The sequence below is a fragment of the Malus domestica genome, chromosome 10, assembly GCF_042453785.1.
Source record: "Malus domestica chromosome 10, GDT2T_hap1".
NCBI lineage: Eukaryota > Viridiplantae > Streptophyta > Magnoliopsida > Rosales > Rosaceae > Malus > Malus domestica.
The window spans coordinates 2,864,987-2,886,945 of record NC_091670.1 but is presented as its reverse complement, the minus strand read 5'-3'; the positions used below and the strand labels follow the sequence as shown (position 1 = coordinate 2,886,945).

Here is a 21,959-nt window from a genome sequence, read left to right as displayed (position 1 = left end):
AAACAGGGAAACTCTCTTAAACTCTCTCTTTTTCTAGGGGACTCCCCCTTACACTTGTAATCCATACATACAGTTACAAAGAAATACGATCAACATCAGTGTGAATGTAGCCCAAACATTGGGATGAACCACGATACATCTTGTGTTTTTTACTTTCTTGTAGATTCATGGTCGGATCTATGTTGTTCCAAGACCTCTCCGGTTTTATGCATCAACATTTGGCGCCGTCTGTGGGAAATGACACAAAAAATCATGTCGGTTCTCTTTCATTTTTTCATCTCACCACCGTGAATCTGCAGAAACCCAAGAACCAAACACCAACAGAATCAACACAAACGATGGCTCTTACTCTGAGTTGCAAACTCTCACCAAGGCTTTCTCAAGACTTGGAGTTGATAAGAAGGCACTAGTAGCAACACTGGGAAAATCGCATCTTGATGAAATGCAATCCTTCAGGAAAGCAACTCCCCACTTTTTCAAGGTAGATGAACATTCCTTTAAGCGTTGGGAAGATCACCATGTCAAGCTTCTCAAGCATGAGTTCCTACGTTTTAAGAAACCCAAAAATCCAAAACTTTGGAGAACCCCAAGAAAACCAAAAGCAGGCATAGACAAAACATCGAACAGCTAAGCTACACCACTCTCGCTTTCTACATTCAACATCGAGTGAGATCAGTCACAGCGGTGATAGTGTTTGGAGCTCAATCTTCATCGTCCCCCTTCGGGACGCCGTCGTCAACCCCAGCGTTCGGCACGCTGTCGTCGACCCTAGCCTTTGGGACGCCGTCGTCGACCCCGGCATTCGGGATGCCATCTTTGACCCCATCGTTCTTTACTCATTTGACCTTGGCCTTTGGAACTCCGTCGACGTTTGCATTTTCCGCCGGTGGTTTCGGCGGCTCCTTATTGAACTCTCCGTTCTCTTCTCAAACTCAACAACAACAACAACAGTAGCAAATGCTGTCGTTTCAGCAACCTCAGTCTGCTGGATGCTTTGGGTTTCAGGCTCCGTTTTCTATGCCGCAGCAGCCGACGCCCTTTCCTAATTCTCAATTGACGACTTAGATGGCTCATGTCGCTACTTTCCCTTTCTCTCTCGCCGATCGCAATATATCAAGCAATTGTTGATGCTTACAAGGACGAGCCTGGAAACCCTAAATATGCTTTTAAACATTTGCTGTTTAGCGTAACTGATCCGCAGTTCAGGGTGAAACCTGCTGGTGTATCCAGAGTTGGTTGATGTCATCCCGTCGTGAAAACCTCCATTGGCGACACTTGCATTATAGGTCGCCTTTGTGTTGGAAACAAAAACGGGCTTCTTTTGCCTCACACTACCACCGACCAATAACTTCAGCACTTGAGGAACAACTTACCTGATAACGTTGTTGTTCAGCGTATTGAAGAGAGGCTATCTGCTCTTGGTAACAGTATCGTGTGAAATGATCATGTTGCTCTTACACACACTGATCTTGACAGGCAGATGTGAAATTGGGTGGTGATGCCATCGGAAATGGTGAGTCTAAAGGGTTTAATCAACCACTCACATGGATGGCTTTTGTCGACCACCCACATGGAAAAGTTAGGGATGTGTTTGTTGTAAAGCAGGCATGCAAATCTGCAAAAGAGCATGCTCTAAAAAATGGACCCATTATTCTTGAAATGGACACTTACAGACGTGCATGAAGCTTTATCAAAAGCTTACAGACGTGAAATGGACCCATTTTCCTTTGTGATAGTGGCATGCAACGTGCAGGAAGCTTTATCAAAAGCTACAGACCACCAAATCCAAAAGAAAGATAAGTTTTTATTTCATCTGCCATCTGCCATCACTATATAATTACTATCGGCCATGCTTGAAAGAAACCCATCATTATGTTTTCTTCATATCATTGTTTATTTAATATCATATTATTTTATTTATGTCATGATGACTAATTATAAAATAATAATTTTATTATTTTTATGTCATGATGACTTATGATTAAATAATATAATTATTATTTCTTATATCACATGATTACTACCACATTATTGATTTATACAACATGTTATTTATCAAACAACTGAATAAATCATTTATTCATGATTATATATATACACACACATTTAGGCAATGCCTAATATATTGTTGATTTATGCAACATGTCATTTATCACACAACATAATAAATCATTTATTCAAAAAAGACACATAATACAATATTTTGCCTTGACAAACTTTGTCAATTTGATTTATTCATTATACGGTCGTACTTATACTATCATTTATTGTCAGGAATTATTGAGCAACTAGATTCACTGATCAACATTGTTGCTGATTAAAGAAGTCTACCAACTTATAGACTGATGAGCCACGTGCTCATGGTGATCTCTTGTCTGACCGAACACCCATTTGCTTATCCCCAATCAGGTGATCAAAAGTACATCCAGTACTCCAAAATTATTCAGCAGCCTGCCGCTATTATCACCCACTAGGTGATTAAAAGTACGTCCAGTACTCCAAAATTATTTGGCAGCCTGCCGCTATTATCACCAACAAGATGATCAAAAGTACGTCCAGTACTCCAAAATTATTCGGCAGCCTGCCTCTATTATCACCAACCAGGTGATCAAAAGTACGTCCAGTACTCCAAAATTATTCGGCAGCCTGCCTCTATTATCACTAACTAGGTGATCACAAGTACGTCCAATATTCTAAAATCATACATAAACATTTATGAACATCACTCATGTCAATCAGACATAAACATTCATGAGCATCACTCATGTCAACATTCATAAGTATCACTCATGTCAACATCCATGAGCATCACTCATGTCAATCAACATAAACATTCATGAGCACCACTCATGTCAATCAACTTTGAAAGAGCTCTAGCTTCGAAAGTTTCATTTACAAAGCTCCGACTTCAAAGCTTCACTTTCAAAGCCTCACCTATAATACTTCACCTTCAAAGCTTCACCTACAAAGCTTCAGTGCATGGTATACAAAGAACGTCTCCGAACAACCGCCACTTCGGCCCAAACATGGATTGAATTTAAAGTCTCTAGCCAACAGACTCTATTGACTGAAGACTTGAGAGACTACACTATATACCATATATTGGGCTTTCGTAATTGAGCCTTATGAAAAATACTTGGGGGACTTAGCCCATTATTTATGTACTGAGGAGCGAACCCATATTCTATAAAAGGGACTCCCTCGCTTTCATTAGAGAGCGCCCATTATTCATGTATTGAGGGGCGAACCCTTATTTTATAAAAGGGACTCCCTCACCTTCATTAGAGAGAGACTCTTAGCCAATCATTTATGTACTGAGGAGTGAACCTTTATTCTATAAAAGGGACTCCTTCACCTTCATTAGAGAGCATTGCCCCCAGCTGAGCAACTGCCTTGCCGCGAGCATCACTCTTAACCCATCACTTATGTATTGAGCAGGGAGCCCTTATTCTATAAAAGGGACTCCCTCACCTTCAATGCCACAAGCCGAGCCAAGCAGCATCGCAACATGTGCTACTTTTAGTTAAACATCACTTCACATTGAACATCTCCTCATATCGAGTATTAGTTCTAGATGACATATAGTTACTTCGGCCCACACATGGACTGAATTTCAAGTCTCTAGCCAAAAAACTCTCTTGACTGAAGACTTGAGGGACTACTGTTGGTACCATATTATATTGGGCCTCGTTACTTGGGCTTTTAAACATTGAGTCCATGATTTATGTAAAAGGGGAGGAGCCCTTAGTCTATAAAAGAGACTCTTCACCCTCACGATCCTGAGGCCTCGTATCCCCAAACAGAGGCCTCACATTTAGCAACCCTATCACAAACAGGGAAACTCTCTCAAACTCTCTTTTTCTCTAGGGGACTCCCCTTAACACTTGTAATCCATACATACAGTTACAAAGAAATACAATCAACATCAGTGTAGACGTAGCCCAAACATTGGGATGAACCACGATACATCTTGTGTTTTTTACTTTCTTGCAGATTTACGGTCGGATCTATGTTGTTCCTAGACCCCTCCGGTTTTGTGCATCAACAAAATGAAATTAAAGTTATCTTCAATTTGGAATTGAGCATGCCAATATACATTTAAATTTTTCACAAGCGTTCGTTTCCTAATTTTTCAAATGGTTATAAAATGTACCAAAAAAAGATAGAGAAAAAAACCAACCTCATCATATAAATTGAGCTCCCAGTCGATTACTAATTATATCCAGCGTGTGACTGGTAATATATATATATTGTTGGCCAACACTTGTAAGTACTGGTTTGATACTGAGTTGCTTTTTAAAAAAGTGGGGTATAAAAAAAAGCTGGGATAAACATTCAACTTCAGCTTCTTTTTTTTAGATGAAAAAAGCTGAAAGTTCAAAGCAGCAAAAGCTAGCTTTGAAAAACCAGTTTTTTTGCTTCCACAGCTTCTGCGCAAACCTAATTTGCAAGAAGTGTTGAGCCCTTTAATGAAACTTTCAAACACCCAAAATGACCTTAAACAATTAAATAATTACACATAATACCAACTGGAAAACGTCGCCAACTTCAATTGGGAGGTCATCCTCGTCGATCCGGCCACAACGCCGTTCACTTCCAGCTTTAACAATCACCATTATTGACCTTGGATTCTGTTGATGCACAAAACCGGAGGGGTCTTGGAACAACGTAAATCCGACCGTGAATCTGCAAGAAAGTAAATAACACAATATGTATCGTGGTTCACCCCAATGTTTGGGCTACGTCCATATTGATGTTAATTGTATTTATCTACAACTGTATGTATGGATTACAAGTGTGAGAGGGAGTCCCCCAGAGAAAGAGAGAGTTTGAGAGAGCTTTGCTCTGAATATGAGAGCCTCTGTTTGGGGATGTGAGGCTTGAGGATTGTGAGGGTGAGGAATCTCTTTTATAAACTAAAGGCTCATCCCCTTTTACATAGATCATGGGCTAAATGTTTGGAAGCCCAAGTAACGAGGCCCAATATAACATGGTACTAACAGTAATCCCCAAAGTCTTCATTCAAGAAAGTCTTTTGGCTGGAGATTTGAAATTCAGTCCATGTGTGGGCTGAAGTAACTAGAATACTCGATATGAGGCGGTGTTTAATGTGAAATGATGCTCAACTAGAAGTAGCACATGTTGCGAGGCTACTCGGCTTGTGGCTTATGTTGCCTTGGTTGGCTCGGCTTGTGGCGTTAAAGGGGAGGGAGTCCATTTTATAGAATAAGGGCTCGCTCCTCAATACATAAGTGATGGGTCAGGAGTGATGCTCACTGCGAGGCGGTTGCTCAGTTGGCGGCAATGCTCTCTAATGATGGTGAGGGAGTCCCTTTTATAGAATAAGGGCTCGCTCCTCAATACATAAGTGATGGGTTAGAAGTGATGCTCACGGCAAGGCGATTGCTCAGCTGGTGGCGATGTTCTCTAATGGAGGTGAGGGAGTCCCTTTTATAGAATAAGGGCTCGCTCCTTAATACATAAATGATGGGCTAGAGTTGATGCTCGGGGTAAGGCGGTTGCTCAGCAGGCGGTGATGTTCTCTAATGATGGTGAGGGAGTCCCTTTTATAGAATAAGGGCTCGCTCCTCAATACATGGTTGGCTCGGCTTGTGGCGTTGAAGGTGAGGGAGTCATTTTTATAAAATAAAGGCTCGCTCATCAATACATAAGTGATGGGTTAGAAGTGATGCTCGCAGCGAGGCGATTGCTCAGCTGGCGGCGATACTCTTTAATGATGGTGAGGGAGTCCCTTTTGTAGAATAAGGGATCGCTCATCAATACATAAGTGATGGGTTAGAAGTGATGCTCGATGCGAGGCGATTGGTCAGCTGGTGGCGATACTCTCTAATAGAGGTGAAGGAGTCCATTGTATAGAATAAGGGCTCGCTCCTCAATACATAAATGATAGGCTAGAGTTGATGCTCACGGTGAGGCGGTTGTTCAGCAGGTGACGATGCTCTCTAATGATGGTGATGAAGTCCCTTTTATAGAATAAGGGCTCGCTCCTCAATACATGAATAATGGGTGTTCTCTAATGAAAGTGAGGGAGTTCTTTTTATAGAATAAGGGTTCACTCTTCAGTACATAAATAATGGGCTCAATGTCTGGAAGCCCAAGTAACGAGGCTCAATATAATATGGTACTAAGTAGTCCCCTAAGTCTTCAGTCAAGAAAGTCTTTTAGCTGGAGACATGAAATTCAGCCCATGTGTGGGTCGAAGTGGCAGTTGTTCGGAGGTGGTTTTTGTATACCATGCACTGAAGCTTTGTAGGTGAAGTTTTGAAGTTGAAGCTTTTGTAAATGAAGCTTTGAAGTCGGAGCTTTGTAAATGAAGCTTTCGAAGCTGGAGCTCTTGTAAATGAAGCTTTCAAAGTTGAATGACATGAGTGATGCTCATGAATGTCTATGTTGATTGACATGAGTGATGCTCATGAATGTTGACATGAGTGATGTTCATGAATGTTTATGTATGATTGACATGAGTGATGCTCATGTATAATTTTGGAGTACTGGACGTACTTTTGATCACCTGGTTGGTGATAATAGCGACAGGCTGCCAAATAATTTTGGAGTACTGGACGTACTTTTGATCACCTGGTTAGTGATAATAACGGCAAGCGGCCGAATAATTTTTGAGTACTGGACGTACTTTTGATCACATGGTTGGTGATAATAGAGGGTGAACTTTCAGTGGAGGGATGAAGGTTGGAGTTTGAATTGCTTTTGCTGCACCTGGCGCCATCATTACTTCCTATTTTCTTTTTTATTCCACTTTTCCTCTTTTCCTTTTTTTTTGTAATTACTTTCGGTGCATCTGGCACCATCATTACTTCCTCTTTTATTTTTTATGCCACTCTATTTCCTGCAACTTTCAAAGCCTATCTGCACAATTGAAGGGAATTTGAGCTTTTACTTTTGTTTGTACCATACTTGACCAATCCCGAAACTACTGAGCACCGGTCAACGTTATACCGTCAAGGACCCAAAAAAGTTTCCCTACAACTAGGAGGCCAATCACAACACGACACGTGTCACCATCAGAAGCCAATCATAGCGCGACACGTGTCAACATCAGAAGCCAATCACAACACGACACGTGTCAATGTCAGAATGAAACTAGAAACTCTCTTTTATAAATAGAGATCATTCTCTCACAATATTTCCTAATGTCATTTGTACTAAATCATTCACTAGTACTCACTAAAGGAGAGCTTGAACCCATGTACTTGTGTAAACCCTTCACAATTAATGAGAACTCCTCTACTCCATGGACGTAGCTAATCTGGGTGAACCACGTACATCTTGTGTTTGCTTCTCTGTCCCTATCTATTTACATACTTATCCACATTAGTGACCGGAGCAATCTAGCGAAGGTCACAAACTTAATACTTTCTGTTGTACCAAAGTCTTCACTGATCTTGTGCATCAACATTTGGCGCTGTCTGTGGGAACAACACTTATTCCCACTCTCTTCAGATTTGTCAAACTGGTTTCCACCATTTGTACACCCTCTTTTGACCAGGCATCCCTCTCCAACATGGGGAGCGAAGGAAGCCATATCACACAGAATGACACCCCTCTTGCACCTAGTGTGAAGCAACAAAAGAAGGAAGGAAAGAGGGTTGGTTTTCGAGCTAAAGTTGATGAGTTAGAAGCTCAAAACAACAAGATAGCAATGAAGAATGAGGTCCTCAATGAGCAGTATGAGAAGCTCTTTGAGACGCTCCACAAAACTATGCGTACTCAAACACACGAGCTTATTGCCCCTGTGGACATCAACCATCATGTGGGTGCCCCCCAACACGGAAGGTCACCTTCCTTCGACATGGGTATCCCTGATGAGGAGCGAGCTAATCATCAAAACATTGATCAATATGAGACTTCTCTCAACCCAGCTGCTTCAACCCGAAGCAAGAGAAGTGGAGGAAGACAACTTCTTGCAGAAGGGTTGGAAGGATCGAAAGCCATTTATCGTAACTACCGAGACTTCCTAAAGCAACGTCGAGAGAATCCCCTCCACATATGCTAGAAGATCAATGACCCAAGGGTTTCTGAAAGACTCAGTCCCCTCTCACGACCTAGGCCAGCTGCCAATCTAGGGAAGAAACGACATGTCCTAGAGGAACATGAAGGTACATGGAACTTTGAGGTATTCCGACAGACTCGGCCTAGAAGTCAGTACGGTGAGTCCAAGGAAAAATCACACGCCCTTGCTCAAACTTTCCTACTTCCAAGAGGCGATGGAGACTTATGAAAGAAAATCCCAGTGGTACATGACTCCACTCAAGACCCCCTTGTCCTACAGCTCATTGAGGAAGTAAACAAGTTGAAGGCCGAACGCCAGGCCGAGATACTTGACTGGAACCAACCCAGGCTTGGCCCTCTCACAAGGAGGATTCTTGACACCCCCTTCAAGCGAAGACAAAACAAAAGCTCAGTTTACAATTCTATACTGGAAGGGAGGACCCAATTAAACACCTTAACCTCCTTGAGTCCACCATGGCATATCGGATACACACCAACGAAGAGCGATGTCTTCTCTTCCCCTCCACCTTCTCTGATGAAGCTCTAAACTGGCATTGTTGTCTTCCGCCTGAGACAGTAGACTCATTTGAGGAACTAAGGAAACTGTTTATCTTTCAACACATCTTCCAGACCGATCGCTTGCATTCTGCAGATGACTTGTACATTATTCGCCAGAAGCCGGACGAGTCACTACGAGAGTATGCCGATCGTTTCAGCCATGAATATTCTCGCTGCGCTGAGGCAGATGACAAGACCGCCTTCAAGGCATACGTGATTGTTTCTTCCAGTACATGATCAATGCCAACACTTGGAAGACTTACTTTGAGGTGATGGCACAGGCTTACAACCATGCTTCCGCCGAGGCAATGACATACTAAGGGAAACCCCTCACAACCACCCCTTATCAGCAAGTAGGGAGTGGAAGCCAGATCCAACCAAATGAGAAGACCTCGACCTTCCAAACGGTAGCAGTGCCTCCCACTGCCTTACTTAATACTTTGCCAAGTCAACAGACATATCAATCTCAGGGTAAAAGGAAAGATTTCCATCATCACCAGTCTCATTTTAGTAAAAGAAGTAAGGGACACTACCGCGATAACCAAGGGTATCGCCATGATAATCCTCGACCCTAGGCAGTCAACATAGAGTGTTAAGCACGTGTCAGGACAACCCCTACCCCGAGGTATAAGGCATACATATCTTTGAACGCCACATGCGTGGCCATTTACCTTAGTATAGCACACTTGATACCGAAGCCAAAGCCGAGGCACCCGGATTACAAGCCCACGAAGAACATGGGCACGTTTTGCTGCTACCACGAGCATAACGGCCATGACAGCGAGAAGTGTATCACCCTTCGTGATCATATTGAAGCTCTGGAGCGTGAAGGAAAAATTGATCAATTCCTCCTTCACCCTCCAAAAGGTAACCGTAACCAACGCCAGGTAAATGTGATATATTCCATAAGTGGTGGCACACCCATATCTAAATCTTCCAACAGGGCCATGAAAAATAGTGAACAAGCTTTAAGGTCTGGCCACAAAAGCTTGACCCACAAAAGCTTGACCTACAAAAACTTGACCCATAAAAGCTTGACCCACAAAAGCTTAACCTACAAAAGCTTGACCCACAAAAACTTCACCTATAAAAGCTTCACCCATAAAAGCTTGCAAAAGCTTGACCCACAAAAGCTTGACCTACAAAAGCTTGACCCACAAAAGCTTGACCCGCAAAAGCTTCACCCATAAAAGCTTGACCCGCAAAAGCTTCACCCACAAAAGCTTCACCTACAAAACTTCAACACAAAAGCTTCACACTATCTTAATCAAGATAGTGTGAAGCAAAATCAATTCATGGTGCCCAAAAAAGCTTCAACCTCAAAGCTTCACCTACAAAGCTTTAAAATATATATATATATATATATATATATATATATATTTTGGAAATTCGAAAATTCAGAAATTCAAAAAAAAAAAAATCGAAAAAAAACATTAAAAAATTGCCTAGGCCTCATCTTCTTTGGACTTAACAACTTTCATAACAAATATATATGAAGGAGTTTTAGGCTACGACTTAGAAAGGAAATGCCTCATTCGTCAACTCTTTTGACCGCAGACTTGGGGGACTCCTACCATATGCTATTGCACCTTGATACTCGGAAGTCTCACGACCACTCAGTGAATTGGATTTTTCAAGTCTCCAAACGAGAAGTTTTCCTCACTCGGGAAATTAAGGGAGCACTACCTCAACCTACATGCTTTACTCACAAAGCTTCAACATACAAGCTTCAACAAAAGGAAAAATTCAAAGAATTTAGTGAAGAATGTCTTGGTGTATTTAACACAATACGTTCAAATGAAGCAAAGCTTATTTATTGATATCTCCGATAAGTTACAAATATGTACATATACATGAATCAAAATAAACAAACAAGAGGGAACCTTCACAAAGGTTGTTCAGGAGAAGTCTCAGCAGTTAGCAGGCCTCAGAAAGAGGAGGCACCAGAGGGTGATTATTCGGAGCCTCAGTACTATGCAGAACCTCAGAAGGATGAGACACCGAAGGTTGATCATTTGGAGCTTCATTATGCAGTACAGCCCCAAAAGACGAAGGCAATAAATGCCTTTGGAACAAACCCACAAACCTCTGATGATCAAGTAAAATCTAACCATCAGATTCCTGCAGCTGGTTGAGCTTCCTCATCATATTTGTAGCATAGTCATGTGGGAGCCTGTGCAATTGTTTATTCTCATGCTTGAGCCCTCTGATCTCCTGTTTGAGACTTATCACTTCAGCCGCTAATGATTCAACTTGGTGGGTTCGAGCAAATGGGCGTTGGGCCATATTAGACACAGAACCTACACACTGAACACTGAGAGCCAGAGAATCCTTAACAACCAACTCATCAGACCATTTGGAAAATAGTATGTTATCTTTGGGAGTGAGAAAGTTCCTGGCCACTACCGCAGCGGTCATATCATTCTTCATCACAGAGTCCCCAACGGTAAAAGGACCAGTAAGGGATAAGAAGGATGGGTGCCCTATGTTGTCTTGAGAAGGCATGGCTGCCTCTTCACCAAAGTTCAAGTCAAAACGACGGTCGGATGGGCCAGACATTCTCAGAAATAATGAAAGAGAAATGAGGTGCAATAAATCTCTGATGTATGGGAAAAATTCCTACAAGCAATAACTCTCTAAATGTACTCCTTGCACACAATTGGTGCCCTTATAAAAGAAAGGGCAACATGGCCGTTGGTTTAAAAATCAAAGAGGCACCACTCTCCGGATTTCGAAGAGGCACCACTTTCCACACACAACATCAGCTCCTCAGGTACCACATATAACTTTGCCAAAGATCTCTGACAAAGTTTAGACACATAAATTTTGAAGGTCCAGCTACCCTACTATTACCCACAAGGATAAAGGAACAACACCACTGCTTGATAACTAGAAAGTCCCAATGTGTGTCAACCTTCGTGCTCCATGGCAAGGCAGATTGGTAAAAATGCCCAACCCTTATTCACATTCGAGAAAACACTCCCAACAAGATTGCTTGCTCAAAAATCGAAGAGGACCCATTCTTTGAATCTCGAGAGTCATACTCCCAACATGATTACTTTCTCAAAAATCGAAGAGACACTGCTCTCCGAATCTCAAGAGTCAGACTCCCAACATGATTGCTTTCTAAAAAAATCAAAGAGGCACCGTTCTTTGAATCTCAAGAGCCATATCCCCGACAGGATTGCTTGTTCGAAAATCGAAGAAGCACCGCTTTCCGAACTTCGAGAGCCAGATTTCCTTAAATAAAGCTTGTCTATAATCTTCACACGCAACATCAGCTTTCCAGATACCACAGACCATTTTTTTCAAAGCGCTCTGACAAAGTTAAAACATGTGAAGCTTGCAGCTCCCACTACATTGTTATGACCAAGAAGGGTAAAGGAATATCATTATTACTTGCTCAAAAATCGAAGAGGCACCGCCCTCCGAATCTCGAGAGCCAGACTCCCAATAGGATTACTTTCTCAAAAATCGATCGAAGAGGCACCGCCCTCCGAATCTCAAGAGCCAGACTCCCAACAGGATTACTTTCTCAAAAATCGAAGAGGCACCGCTTTCCGAATCTCAAGAGCCAGACTCCCAACAGGATTACTTTCTAAAAAATCGAAGAGGCATCGCTCTCCGAATCTCGAGAGCTAGATCCCCGACATGATTGCTTGTTCAAAAATCGAAGAGGCATCACTCTCCGAACTTCGAGAGCCAGATTTCCTTGGATAAAGCTTGTCTGCAATCTTCACACGCAACATCAGCTTTCCAGATACCACATACAACCTTTTCAAAGTGCTTTGACAAAGTTAAAACACGTGAAGCTTACAGCTCTCACTACATTGCTACGACCAAGAAGGGTAAAGGAATATCATTACTATTTGTTGTTAGGGAGACTCTTATATATGTCAACCTCTATCCTCCACGGACACGCATGCCTGCAAAAATGTTCAACCCTTCCTCATATCTAAGAGGGCACTCCCAACGAAGCCTCTCGAAATACTCAACTTTCTTCATCCCTCAATAATACCTATGCAAACCAGCCACACCAGAGTAAGAGTATCTCATATTATCAAGGTCAAAAGCAAGAGTATCTCATATCATGCTTTTTCCCTGTCTTTTCCTTTGCCCTTGTTCTTACCTGTAAGACAAGGAGAAAGAGAGCAATCAGTCAGCACTTGGAATCAAGCTTCTAGTCAGGAACTAACTGCCTGGAACCCCTTGCTTGATTACTTACCTGGCACTGCTCTCGAGTACTCATCTTCAACATCTTATGCTTCCAGAAAAGATACCACATCTGCTTGAGAAATAGATAGGGCAAGTGAGAAGGATACAAGGAAGCATGTGGAGACAAACACAACAGAACACATGCCGATTCATCTATTAGTTCGTCAACAGCAAAAGTATCTCATATCATCAAGGTCGAACGCACTCTTGATTTGATCGACTTGTTTTGACCCTTAAATTCTTGAGTCAGCCTTATACTCTGGAGGAAACCAGAAAACCCTCCAGCCTAGTTCAAGAATAAGCCTGTGGAAAGTTACTTCTTCAAAAGCAAAAGTATCTCATATCATCTCTTCTCCATTTGCTTCTCCTTATCCTTGTTGTTGTTTACAACACAAAGAAAAGGAGAACAATCAACCGGAAGCCGAAGTTGAACCTCCGATCCAGGTTGCTTGCTTAGAAGTCTGATTGCTTACCTTGTCTGTTACCTCTTTCGGCAAATCTCCTAGCTCGGCGACTTGGGGGAATCCTACTATAGGGTTTTGTATCGCACTTGACCAAGCCTGAAACTACAAGTAAGCTTCAAGTGAAATTGATACATTACCTTATGCATCTTCATCAGTTAAAGATACCAACCCTAAATGGAGGAAAAGTACTTTCAGAGAAGATGCCACATCTACGTATGAGACAGATAAGGCAAGTGAAAGTGATACCACACTTTGTTATTTAGAAGTTTTGTGATTACTCAATGGCTTGGATCTTGCAAGTCCCCAACCAAGGAGCTTCCCTCACTCGGGAATTTAGAGGAGCAATGTTTGTACCATACTTGACCAATCCCGAAACTACTGAGCACCGGTCAACGTTATATCATCAAGGACCTAGAAGAGTTTCCTTACAACCAGGAGGCCAATCACAGCGCGACACGTGTCGACATCAGAAGCCAATCATAGCGCGACATGTGTCAACATCAGAAGCCAATCACAACACGACACGTGTCAATGTCAGAATGAAACTAGAAACCCTCTTCTATAAATAGAGATCATTCTCTCACAATATTTCCTAATGTCATTTGTATTAAATCATTCACTAGTACTCACTAAAGGAGAGCTTGAACCTATGTACTCGTGTAAACCCTTCACAATTAATGAGAACTCCTTTACTCTGTGGACGTAGCCAATCTGGGTGAACCACGTACATCTTATGTTTGCTTCCCTGTCCTTATCCATTTACATACTTATCCACACTAGTGACCGGAGCAATCTAGCGAAGGTCACAAACTTAACAATTTCCGTTGTACCAAAGTCCTCACTGATTTTGTGCATCAACAACTTTTGCTTTTACTTTCTGCTTTTTTTTTGTTTTACTTTTGCTTTGCTTTTGCTTTCAGCCTAGTTACTGCTAGGACCTTGTAGTGGGATGACATGTGCTTTTGCAGAGGAAAGCCTTTTCGTAGAGCTTGTCGAGCTTCATGGCAGGCAGGGTGGTCACCATGTCCATGAAATTCTTCATTATGATCCTCACCTAAGGCATCTTTGTTCTGCTCCGCTCTGAGATTCTAGGGCTTCTCTAAGCTTCAAGGATCAATCCCCTCCCAAATAAATAAAATTCAAATAAATCGGAGTTTGAAGATTGAAATTAAATTCAAGGGTACAAATCGGAGATTGTGTTTCTTGCACTCTTCTGTGTTTTCAGTGTGAGTGTGATTGAAGGTCGACAAAGCGACGTCGTGTTTGTGATATTCTCCGACGATTGAAGAGCGCCGACGACCGTCTTGGATCACTTTCTGGTACGTTTCTAGTTTTTCTGATGTGTGTGTGAGTTTTCTGAGAGATGCTGAACTCATTTTTCTTTAGGCTCAAGAAGGGAACAGAACATCAACATGCTAACATATGTGAATGTCCGGTGAAGCTAAGCCTTTTGTTGGGAAAAGCTATTCCCTTTGTCCAAGTGGGTTGTTGAAGAAAACCCATCACTGTAGCTCTACCATAAGCCTGAATCTTGGCTTCCATGCTCGGCGGCAGTATTGTATGGACTGGATTCCAATGCTCAGTTACAAACTCATAGCCATTTGGATCGTCACCAGGGGGATGAAGAATTGAAACACAAACCTTTCCATCAGTGTAAACATTAGGGTGCCACATCTATGAGGTAAATCTCACTATAGGAGGGTTGCATGGATAATCCTCGGGGAAACTCATGATGGCATTAAAGAAACCACCCTCATAGAGAGTGTCGGGTGGGCTAATAATCGTGACGTTCCATTCAAAGATGTTGTCTTCGTTCACCAAACCGGTCGAGAATCCATCAACTGGGTGTTTGCAGAGATCTTTGAGTTGCTTTTGGAGGAGATGGCTGACTTGGGAAGAATGAGCCGTAGCCATGGAAAATGAAGAAAGAGAGAGAGCTTTATGTCTGTGTCTCTGTGTGGGTTTTGCAGATCCACGGTGGACAGTGGTGAGGTTTTGAAGGTTTCACGGTGGTGAGATGAAAAATTGAGAGATAACCGACATAGCTTTTCGTGTCTTTTCCCACAGATGGTGCCAAATGTTGATGCACAAAACCGGAGGGGTCTTGGAACAACGTAAATCCGACCGTGAATCTGCAAGAAAGTAAAGAACACAAGATGTATCGTGGTTCACCCCAATGTTTGGGCTACGTCCACACTGATGTTGATTGTATTTCTCTGTAACTGTATGTATGGATTACAAGTGTGAGGGGGAGTCCCCGAGAGAAATAGAGAGTTTGAGAGAGCTTTGCTCTGAATATGAGAGCCTCTGTTTGGGGATGTGAGGCTTGAGGATTGTAAGGGTGAGGAGTCCCTTTTATAGACTAAGGGCTCCTTCCCTTTTACATAGATCATAGGCTCAATGTCTGAAAGCCCAAGTAACGAGGCCCAATATAATATGGTACTAACAGATTCCATACCCTAAGATGTTGTATCTGCCTCTGTCCTTCCTCCTATCTCTTGTCCGTCCTCTCTCACCCCCATGTCGATAAAATTGCGTCGAGAAATACCACCATTTTTTCCGACGAGGACTAGATTCGATTTTTGGCATCGTAGATTTGCCCAGATTTCCTAGATTGCACCGCTTACAAGTGACTGATCTTTATATTTTTGCAAATCAGGAGAGTCTAGATTGCCTAGACGGACACCAAAACTCAATTATTCCAAATACGCAAAATTAAATACAGAAAACTACTTCGTATGATCAAATTCACACTATATAGTTTCAAAAAGAAAAAATGATTAGTCCCGGAAGAAGAAAGAAATCAGCATCCTGGAGCGTTGGTCCTACCCGATGTATATAATGAACTCCTCAAGCAGCTAGACCATGTATGTACTGCAAATTAGATGACATGTGAGAGAGATTGAGGAACAGAGCAGAAAATAAAATAGAAGAAGGCGGAGCAAAAAAAAAATAAAAACTGAGAAAATTGGGGTTATGGGGGAGACTTCTTAAGAGATGTTTTTGGTTTTTGGAAAGTCTGGTTCAGTAGTGGGGCAGTGGGAGAGACTTCTCGATGCAGATAGAGAAAATAAAGGGGGAAGACTTAAGAAAATTAAATTAATGACACATCTAATATTATACATTTTTTGGTCATTTCACACAGTCATAGCTATTTTACATAAAAGTTTACCAAAAATTATAATAGTGTTTTTTTCTTTTTCCAAAAGCACTTTTATAAAAAAGTTTACCAAACACTCTGTTGCTTTAATTCACAACTGCTTATTCTCACAACACAACATAAGCAATTTTTATTCAAATCACAGCAATACCAAATCAGCCCTAAATCCTGCATCGCTTCTCTGCTTATTTGCTGATATATATGATTTGTCCCCTTTCTAATTGACTAACGAAGCGCACATATAGTGATTAGATTTGTCACTTTTCAAAAAAATGGATGTAGAATTTTGTCTGTTATTATTTGCCATTGACTTTCGGGTTTATGATAAACTATGACAATTCGATGGGCAGAAATTATAAGTCAAAAGTGGACAACATATTTATCAATAATTTCTTAATTTTGCTTATTTTTTAAGGAAGACTAATGAAAATGACAAAAAGTATTGTAAGTGAATAGTAGCAGGATTGATTTTTTAGAGTAAAATATGATTTTTCGTTAAAGTGAATAGTACCAGGAGCTTTTCGTTAAGGCTCCCTATTTTTTAATTAGCTCTTATTTTAGTGTTACTTATCGTAATATTAAACAAGGTACCAAATACCAAGGTTCTAAAAGACATTAGGCGCTAGTCGGGTTGCGGGCTGTAGGCTGGGGCCTAGCTCCTAGGCTGCTCGGTGGAGCCTTAGGCGGGTGCTTAGGTGAATTTAAGTAAATCTATTGTATTTTGTGTAAATAAGTGTTTGTTTATACTTAAAATATATATAATTTCATCATAAAATAGAAAATAGAATGACATATATATTATGAAGTATTAGAACATAATGAAAACATGGGGAGCAAACATATAATGTGTGTTTATTTAAGTGTTCAATAAATCTTTTAAAATTTATTGGAAACAATAAAATGCAAAGGGAAAATTATCTATTTTCTATCTAAGTGAGTTGCAACCTAGGCAAGTGTCTATGTGGGTATGGGCGGGCTAGATGGGTGCATAGGCGGTCTAGGTGGGCACCTCAGCAGGTCTAGGGGTCTTTTCTTAATTTTCAAACGTCTAGGTATTAATCGAGGCAATGCCCAGCTGCCTAGCGTCTAGGAGGTGGTAGGCGGAGATTTTTAGAATAGTGCCAAATACAACTTTCGGCCCTTTTTATGAGTAAATCGGCTACTATTAACAAAGAGTTCAAACATTATGTACTTTGCTAAAAAACACAGAGAAATTTGTTTTAACTCGCAGAATATTTTTAATATTAGCATTTAGTTAATCAACGTTTTGTAATTTTAAGAAGAGGTCAACAAAAAAATTAGGAAGGGTATAGACCTTATTTGAAAAAGGAAATTTTTTTGTTTGTTTCCTTTTACATTGCTTGCATTTAAACGGCAAAAACACCACACAAATCCAGTAATCTAATCGCGAACTGCTTCATTTTCTTTTTTGTTCAAAGCCATAAAAACCCAATTATTCAAGCAATCAAATAATTTGAGTAACAAACCCTAAAAGCAGGAAACAAACCCAACCCCCCCCCCCCCCCCCAACAAAAAAAAACCCCACCAAAAACACACATATATATGAAGCCTTGAGCAAACCTTCCTCGTCAATTCTCTTCCTTCCTCTCCGTCTTCCAAAATTTCAATCTCTCTATTCTTCTAGTTGAGCCAGGTCTCCACATCAACTCTCAAAGATCTAAAAAATTGCAGTTTGAGGTAACTTTTATAGGTTTAGTTGTATGATTATGTTTTTTGGTTTCGTGCTTTATTTAAGAGTAGATTACATAATATGCATGATTTATGGGTCAAAGCAAGGGTTGAACTAGATATTGTAGAAAGGGTGGGCTAATACTCTAAATTTATGAAGACTAAAAAATTTCATCCTCTTACAAATTAAATATAAGTATATATATATTTTTTTACTTATCTAGATTACAATTGATTAAGCAGAGCCAATGCACACACACACTTAATATTTCAATTTTTCTTTTTCTCTAACAGTAAGAAAAAACTGTGTTTCTCTTTTTTTTTTTCGCTAGAAATAAAAAACCAACCTGGGCATTACCTTTTTTTTACAAACACAAGTGTATTACTTTAGTCGTGCCCCCTTTTTTAATGTATGAAGCTTTTATCATAAATTCATGGCTATCAAAATTTATACAATTATTAAGAGTAAGATGTTTATTTCAATTGAATATTGATGATTGAATTTTGTATGAATACGTTGTTAAAAAAATTATTATTATTTTTGAATACGTAGGACCTTTTTATTAAATTTTCACAGGGCCCCAAAAGGGCCTAGATTGTCTTACTATCACACGCAAAAAAAAAAAAAAAATCATATATGTATATGTTGTAGGCCTATTTGACTGAATTGTATTTAGGATTAGAGAGGAAGAGAGGTCGGCGGCAAGAGAGAAGAGAGAGATTTAAGTGTAAGATGTGTGTTGTATCACCTCATTGTGCCTTTACTTATAATAGTAGAATAGATTGAATCCTTACCCTAATAGGATTACAATTTAATATGATAATACCTACTAAGAAGAATATTCTAAAATATCCCTAGATACATTAGGATTTACACAATCACATTTTTATTCTAAATATGACTGCAACAGTATAAATATTTTGAGGGCATTAATTTCCTTACATTAATTAGTATTTGGTGAGAAATAATTTCCTACTAATTAAAAAGCATCACTTATGTAGCTAGTAGCTCTTAGCCTCTGTTTCTAACTAACCATGCATGCTACATGATACAGTTCAACTTGATGGAAAATACTGGCTTATTTCTTGGTTATCGGATGCCAAATTACTTTTTATGCAATGTCTGCAACACATATGGTACTATTGTAAGTGCTTTATCATCTCCAATGTTTTGTTTCAAGTCCATTCTAATTTTACATTTTTTCATTTATTAATTTTGCTTGAATTTTTTGGATTTTATTTTATTTTTTTTATATTGTTATTGTAATTTTATGCTATTTCAACTTGTTTTTCTTACAGAACAATGTGCGGATGATTCCATTTTGGAATTTTAATTATTACAAGATACATGAATCTGATGGAACTCCAAGGTGTAATACGTGTGACAGATTCAAGGTTAGTATAGAAAAGTATTTATTTGGAATTGAATGGAACTAGCTTCTCTATTAGCTATAATATATATTTGCTTTACTATTCCCATCCTCGGCTCTAGGCAGGGGCTTTCACAAATTTCTCTTCACAAGTGAGTGGTTGAGATTTAACTAAATAGTTAGTTCTCAATCCTTCTTTATCATTTTTGAAACTTCAGAAAGCAAAATTCTAACTGTGAGAGGCAGGGGGACTGCTTTGAATGGCCGGTTGTTCAGAGCTCTCAGTCTTCATGCAAACAAGATCACACTCGATCCTTTTTCTCTCCCCTTTTTTTTTGCAAATATATTAAATGAAAATTTATCAGATTAGAATACTTGTACAGAGAAAGTTCATATTAATGCAAACATATATAAGCCCAACTATAAAACTACAATATTACTTCTAATGAGGCCGATGATGGAAGTTTCATTAATTTGTCAGACAACAGGGCAGAATGAATATGTGAATCTTGGAAATAACCAGCAGCTTTGCTCGGAATGTTTTTCCACTGCTATCTTGCATCCAAGTAAATGCAAACGTCTTATTGAAAATGTGCGCAAATTTTATAAAAAGTTAGGCCTCCAAGTGGATAAAAAAATTCCTATTTTATTGATCGACGACGATGAACTGAGAAGAATTCACCCAAATGAACAGGTAACCAACTTTAACTAAAATCATATCTTGTATATATGTTTTTTAATGTTGTATACCAAATTTATTTCGTTCCATGTATACCATATTTGCATGTGTGCAGATGCTGAATGTGGTTGGTGTTACCACACACCCTCCTTACACTGTCATGACGGTAAGAGTCTACTCGTAAAATCAGTTGTACTACTACTACAACTACTATATAATTACCATTAACAGTTGAACCTAAAACTTAATTTCTTATAACACCTATATATGCAAGGCTTTTTAACTTTTTAATGTCGAACTTTAAACTTCATACACACATACATTATATATCATTGCCTTTATAATAAAAGTATATATGTATGTTTATAGGTATATGTCGCTTACTTTTGGGTTGTAACAGATTTCAAAATGTTCAAGGAAAGGTGATAATGTTGAAGTGCAGAAAAAAGAAATCAAGAAGTTGGCATCGGGCAAAGTGTCATCAATTTTACTTTTGTTCGGCTGATCAGAGTACTCTTTCATTTACCTATCTCTCGGAATTATATGAGAAAAGCTAGATATATTAAATTTATAAATCAAATAATATGTCATCAATAAAAAATAAATACGTTAATCAACACTTAATAATAATTCAATGATCAACTTTCATGTCATTTGGTTTACAAAACTTGATTTACATATTTAATCTCTTCGGCATTATCCTATTATATATAACCTTCCTCTCAAAATAGTTGTTATTTACTTTATATTTTATTACGTACAGGGTGATGATCGGTGCAACTTTGGCGCATGAGATGATGCATGCATGGTTAGCTCTTCAAGGTTAGAATCCAATTTTCTTTTGCATGGATAAGTAAAATGTATTTAAATGACTAACAATATTTGCATTATAACTCCAGACATGCAATATTACAATATTTGTGTTACAACTCTAGACTCTCTACGTTGAGAAAGTAACAAAGTTATCGTCCACCAATATTTATAAGAAAAAAGTTGATTTTAACCCAAATATGACAATGTATTTTAAGCAAAACAAAGTGGTGGTGCCACATTTACCCTAAAAAAATCTCCAAATTGATGAATATTTTATTTGTAACAGGTTGTAACTTGTAACCATTTGGAAAAAAAAGTTTCAGAAGGCATTTGTGAAGTGATGGCACACATATGGTTGACATCATGCTGTAAGAAGGGTTTGGAGTCATACAACACCAGGCACGGGCATGCTGTATTTTTGGAAAACTTGCAAAAGTATGCAACCTACAAAATAGAATCCAATGTGGACAAAAATTATGGACAAGGATTTAGAGAGGCTAACATGGCGGTAACTAAATTTGGACTCCGAGAAACCATAGATTATATCATTCGAAATAAAACTCTCCCTCGATAAGTAGTTTTTGTTTAGACTCTTCAAGAAATAATAAGGATCTCATGGTCATTTTCTCGAGTTGTTGTATGTCAATCAAATATAAGTTTTCTTCTATAATCCTTCTCGTCGAGACTAAAGGGAAATTGAAAGCAACTATGAACTACATATATTGTTTAAACATGAATTACATTTAGTTTTGTCTAGATTGTGATTTGTAATTTGCACGAAGTTTCACTTTGGCTTGTAAAATGTCATATGTCGAAATTCAAGGAGAATGGATTGAATTCGTCAATTTTTACATAGCATGTAAGTGTTGACTTCTCACACGGTAATAAAGTTAAGCTTCCAATAGAACATAAGATAGTTTAAGTTTGTCATAAAATTACATATTTACATATTCCACACAATTAGTAAGCTAGCTTAGATGATT

General features: G+C 39.5%; 1 protein-coding gene across 1 annotated transcript; it reads left to right on the top strand.

The window, feature by feature from the left end:
- Nucleotides 1-7,540: 7,540 nt before the first annotated feature.
- LOC139188410 (protein DA1-related 1-like) lies at nucleotides 7,541-20,990 on the top strand. Its single transcript, XM_070805739.1, has 7 exons — nucleotides 7,541-7,690; nucleotides 19,170-19,259; nucleotides 19,414-19,509; nucleotides 19,966-20,178; nucleotides 20,279-20,329; nucleotides 20,533-20,585; nucleotides 20,927-20,990. The coding sequence occupies exons 1-7, from the start codon at nucleotides 7,541-7,543 to the stop codon at nucleotides 20,988-20,990; spliced, it is 717 nt and encodes a 238-aa protein (XP_070661840.1).
- Nucleotides 20,991-21,959: the final 969 nt, after the last annotated feature.

Coding starts and splice junctions, on each gene's coding strand:
- LOC139188410 (XM_070805739.1), top strand. CDS start 7,541: ATGGGGAGCGAAGGAAGCCATATCACACAGAATGACACCCCTCTTGCA. Junction 7,691..19,169: donor AGATAGCAATGAAGAATGAG/GTCCTCAATGAG, acceptor TACATGATACAG/TTCAACTTGATGGAAAATAC. Junction 20,586..20,926: donor TTCAAAATGTTCAAGGAAAG/GTGATAATGTTG, acceptor TATTACGTACAG/GGTGATGATCGGTGCAACTT.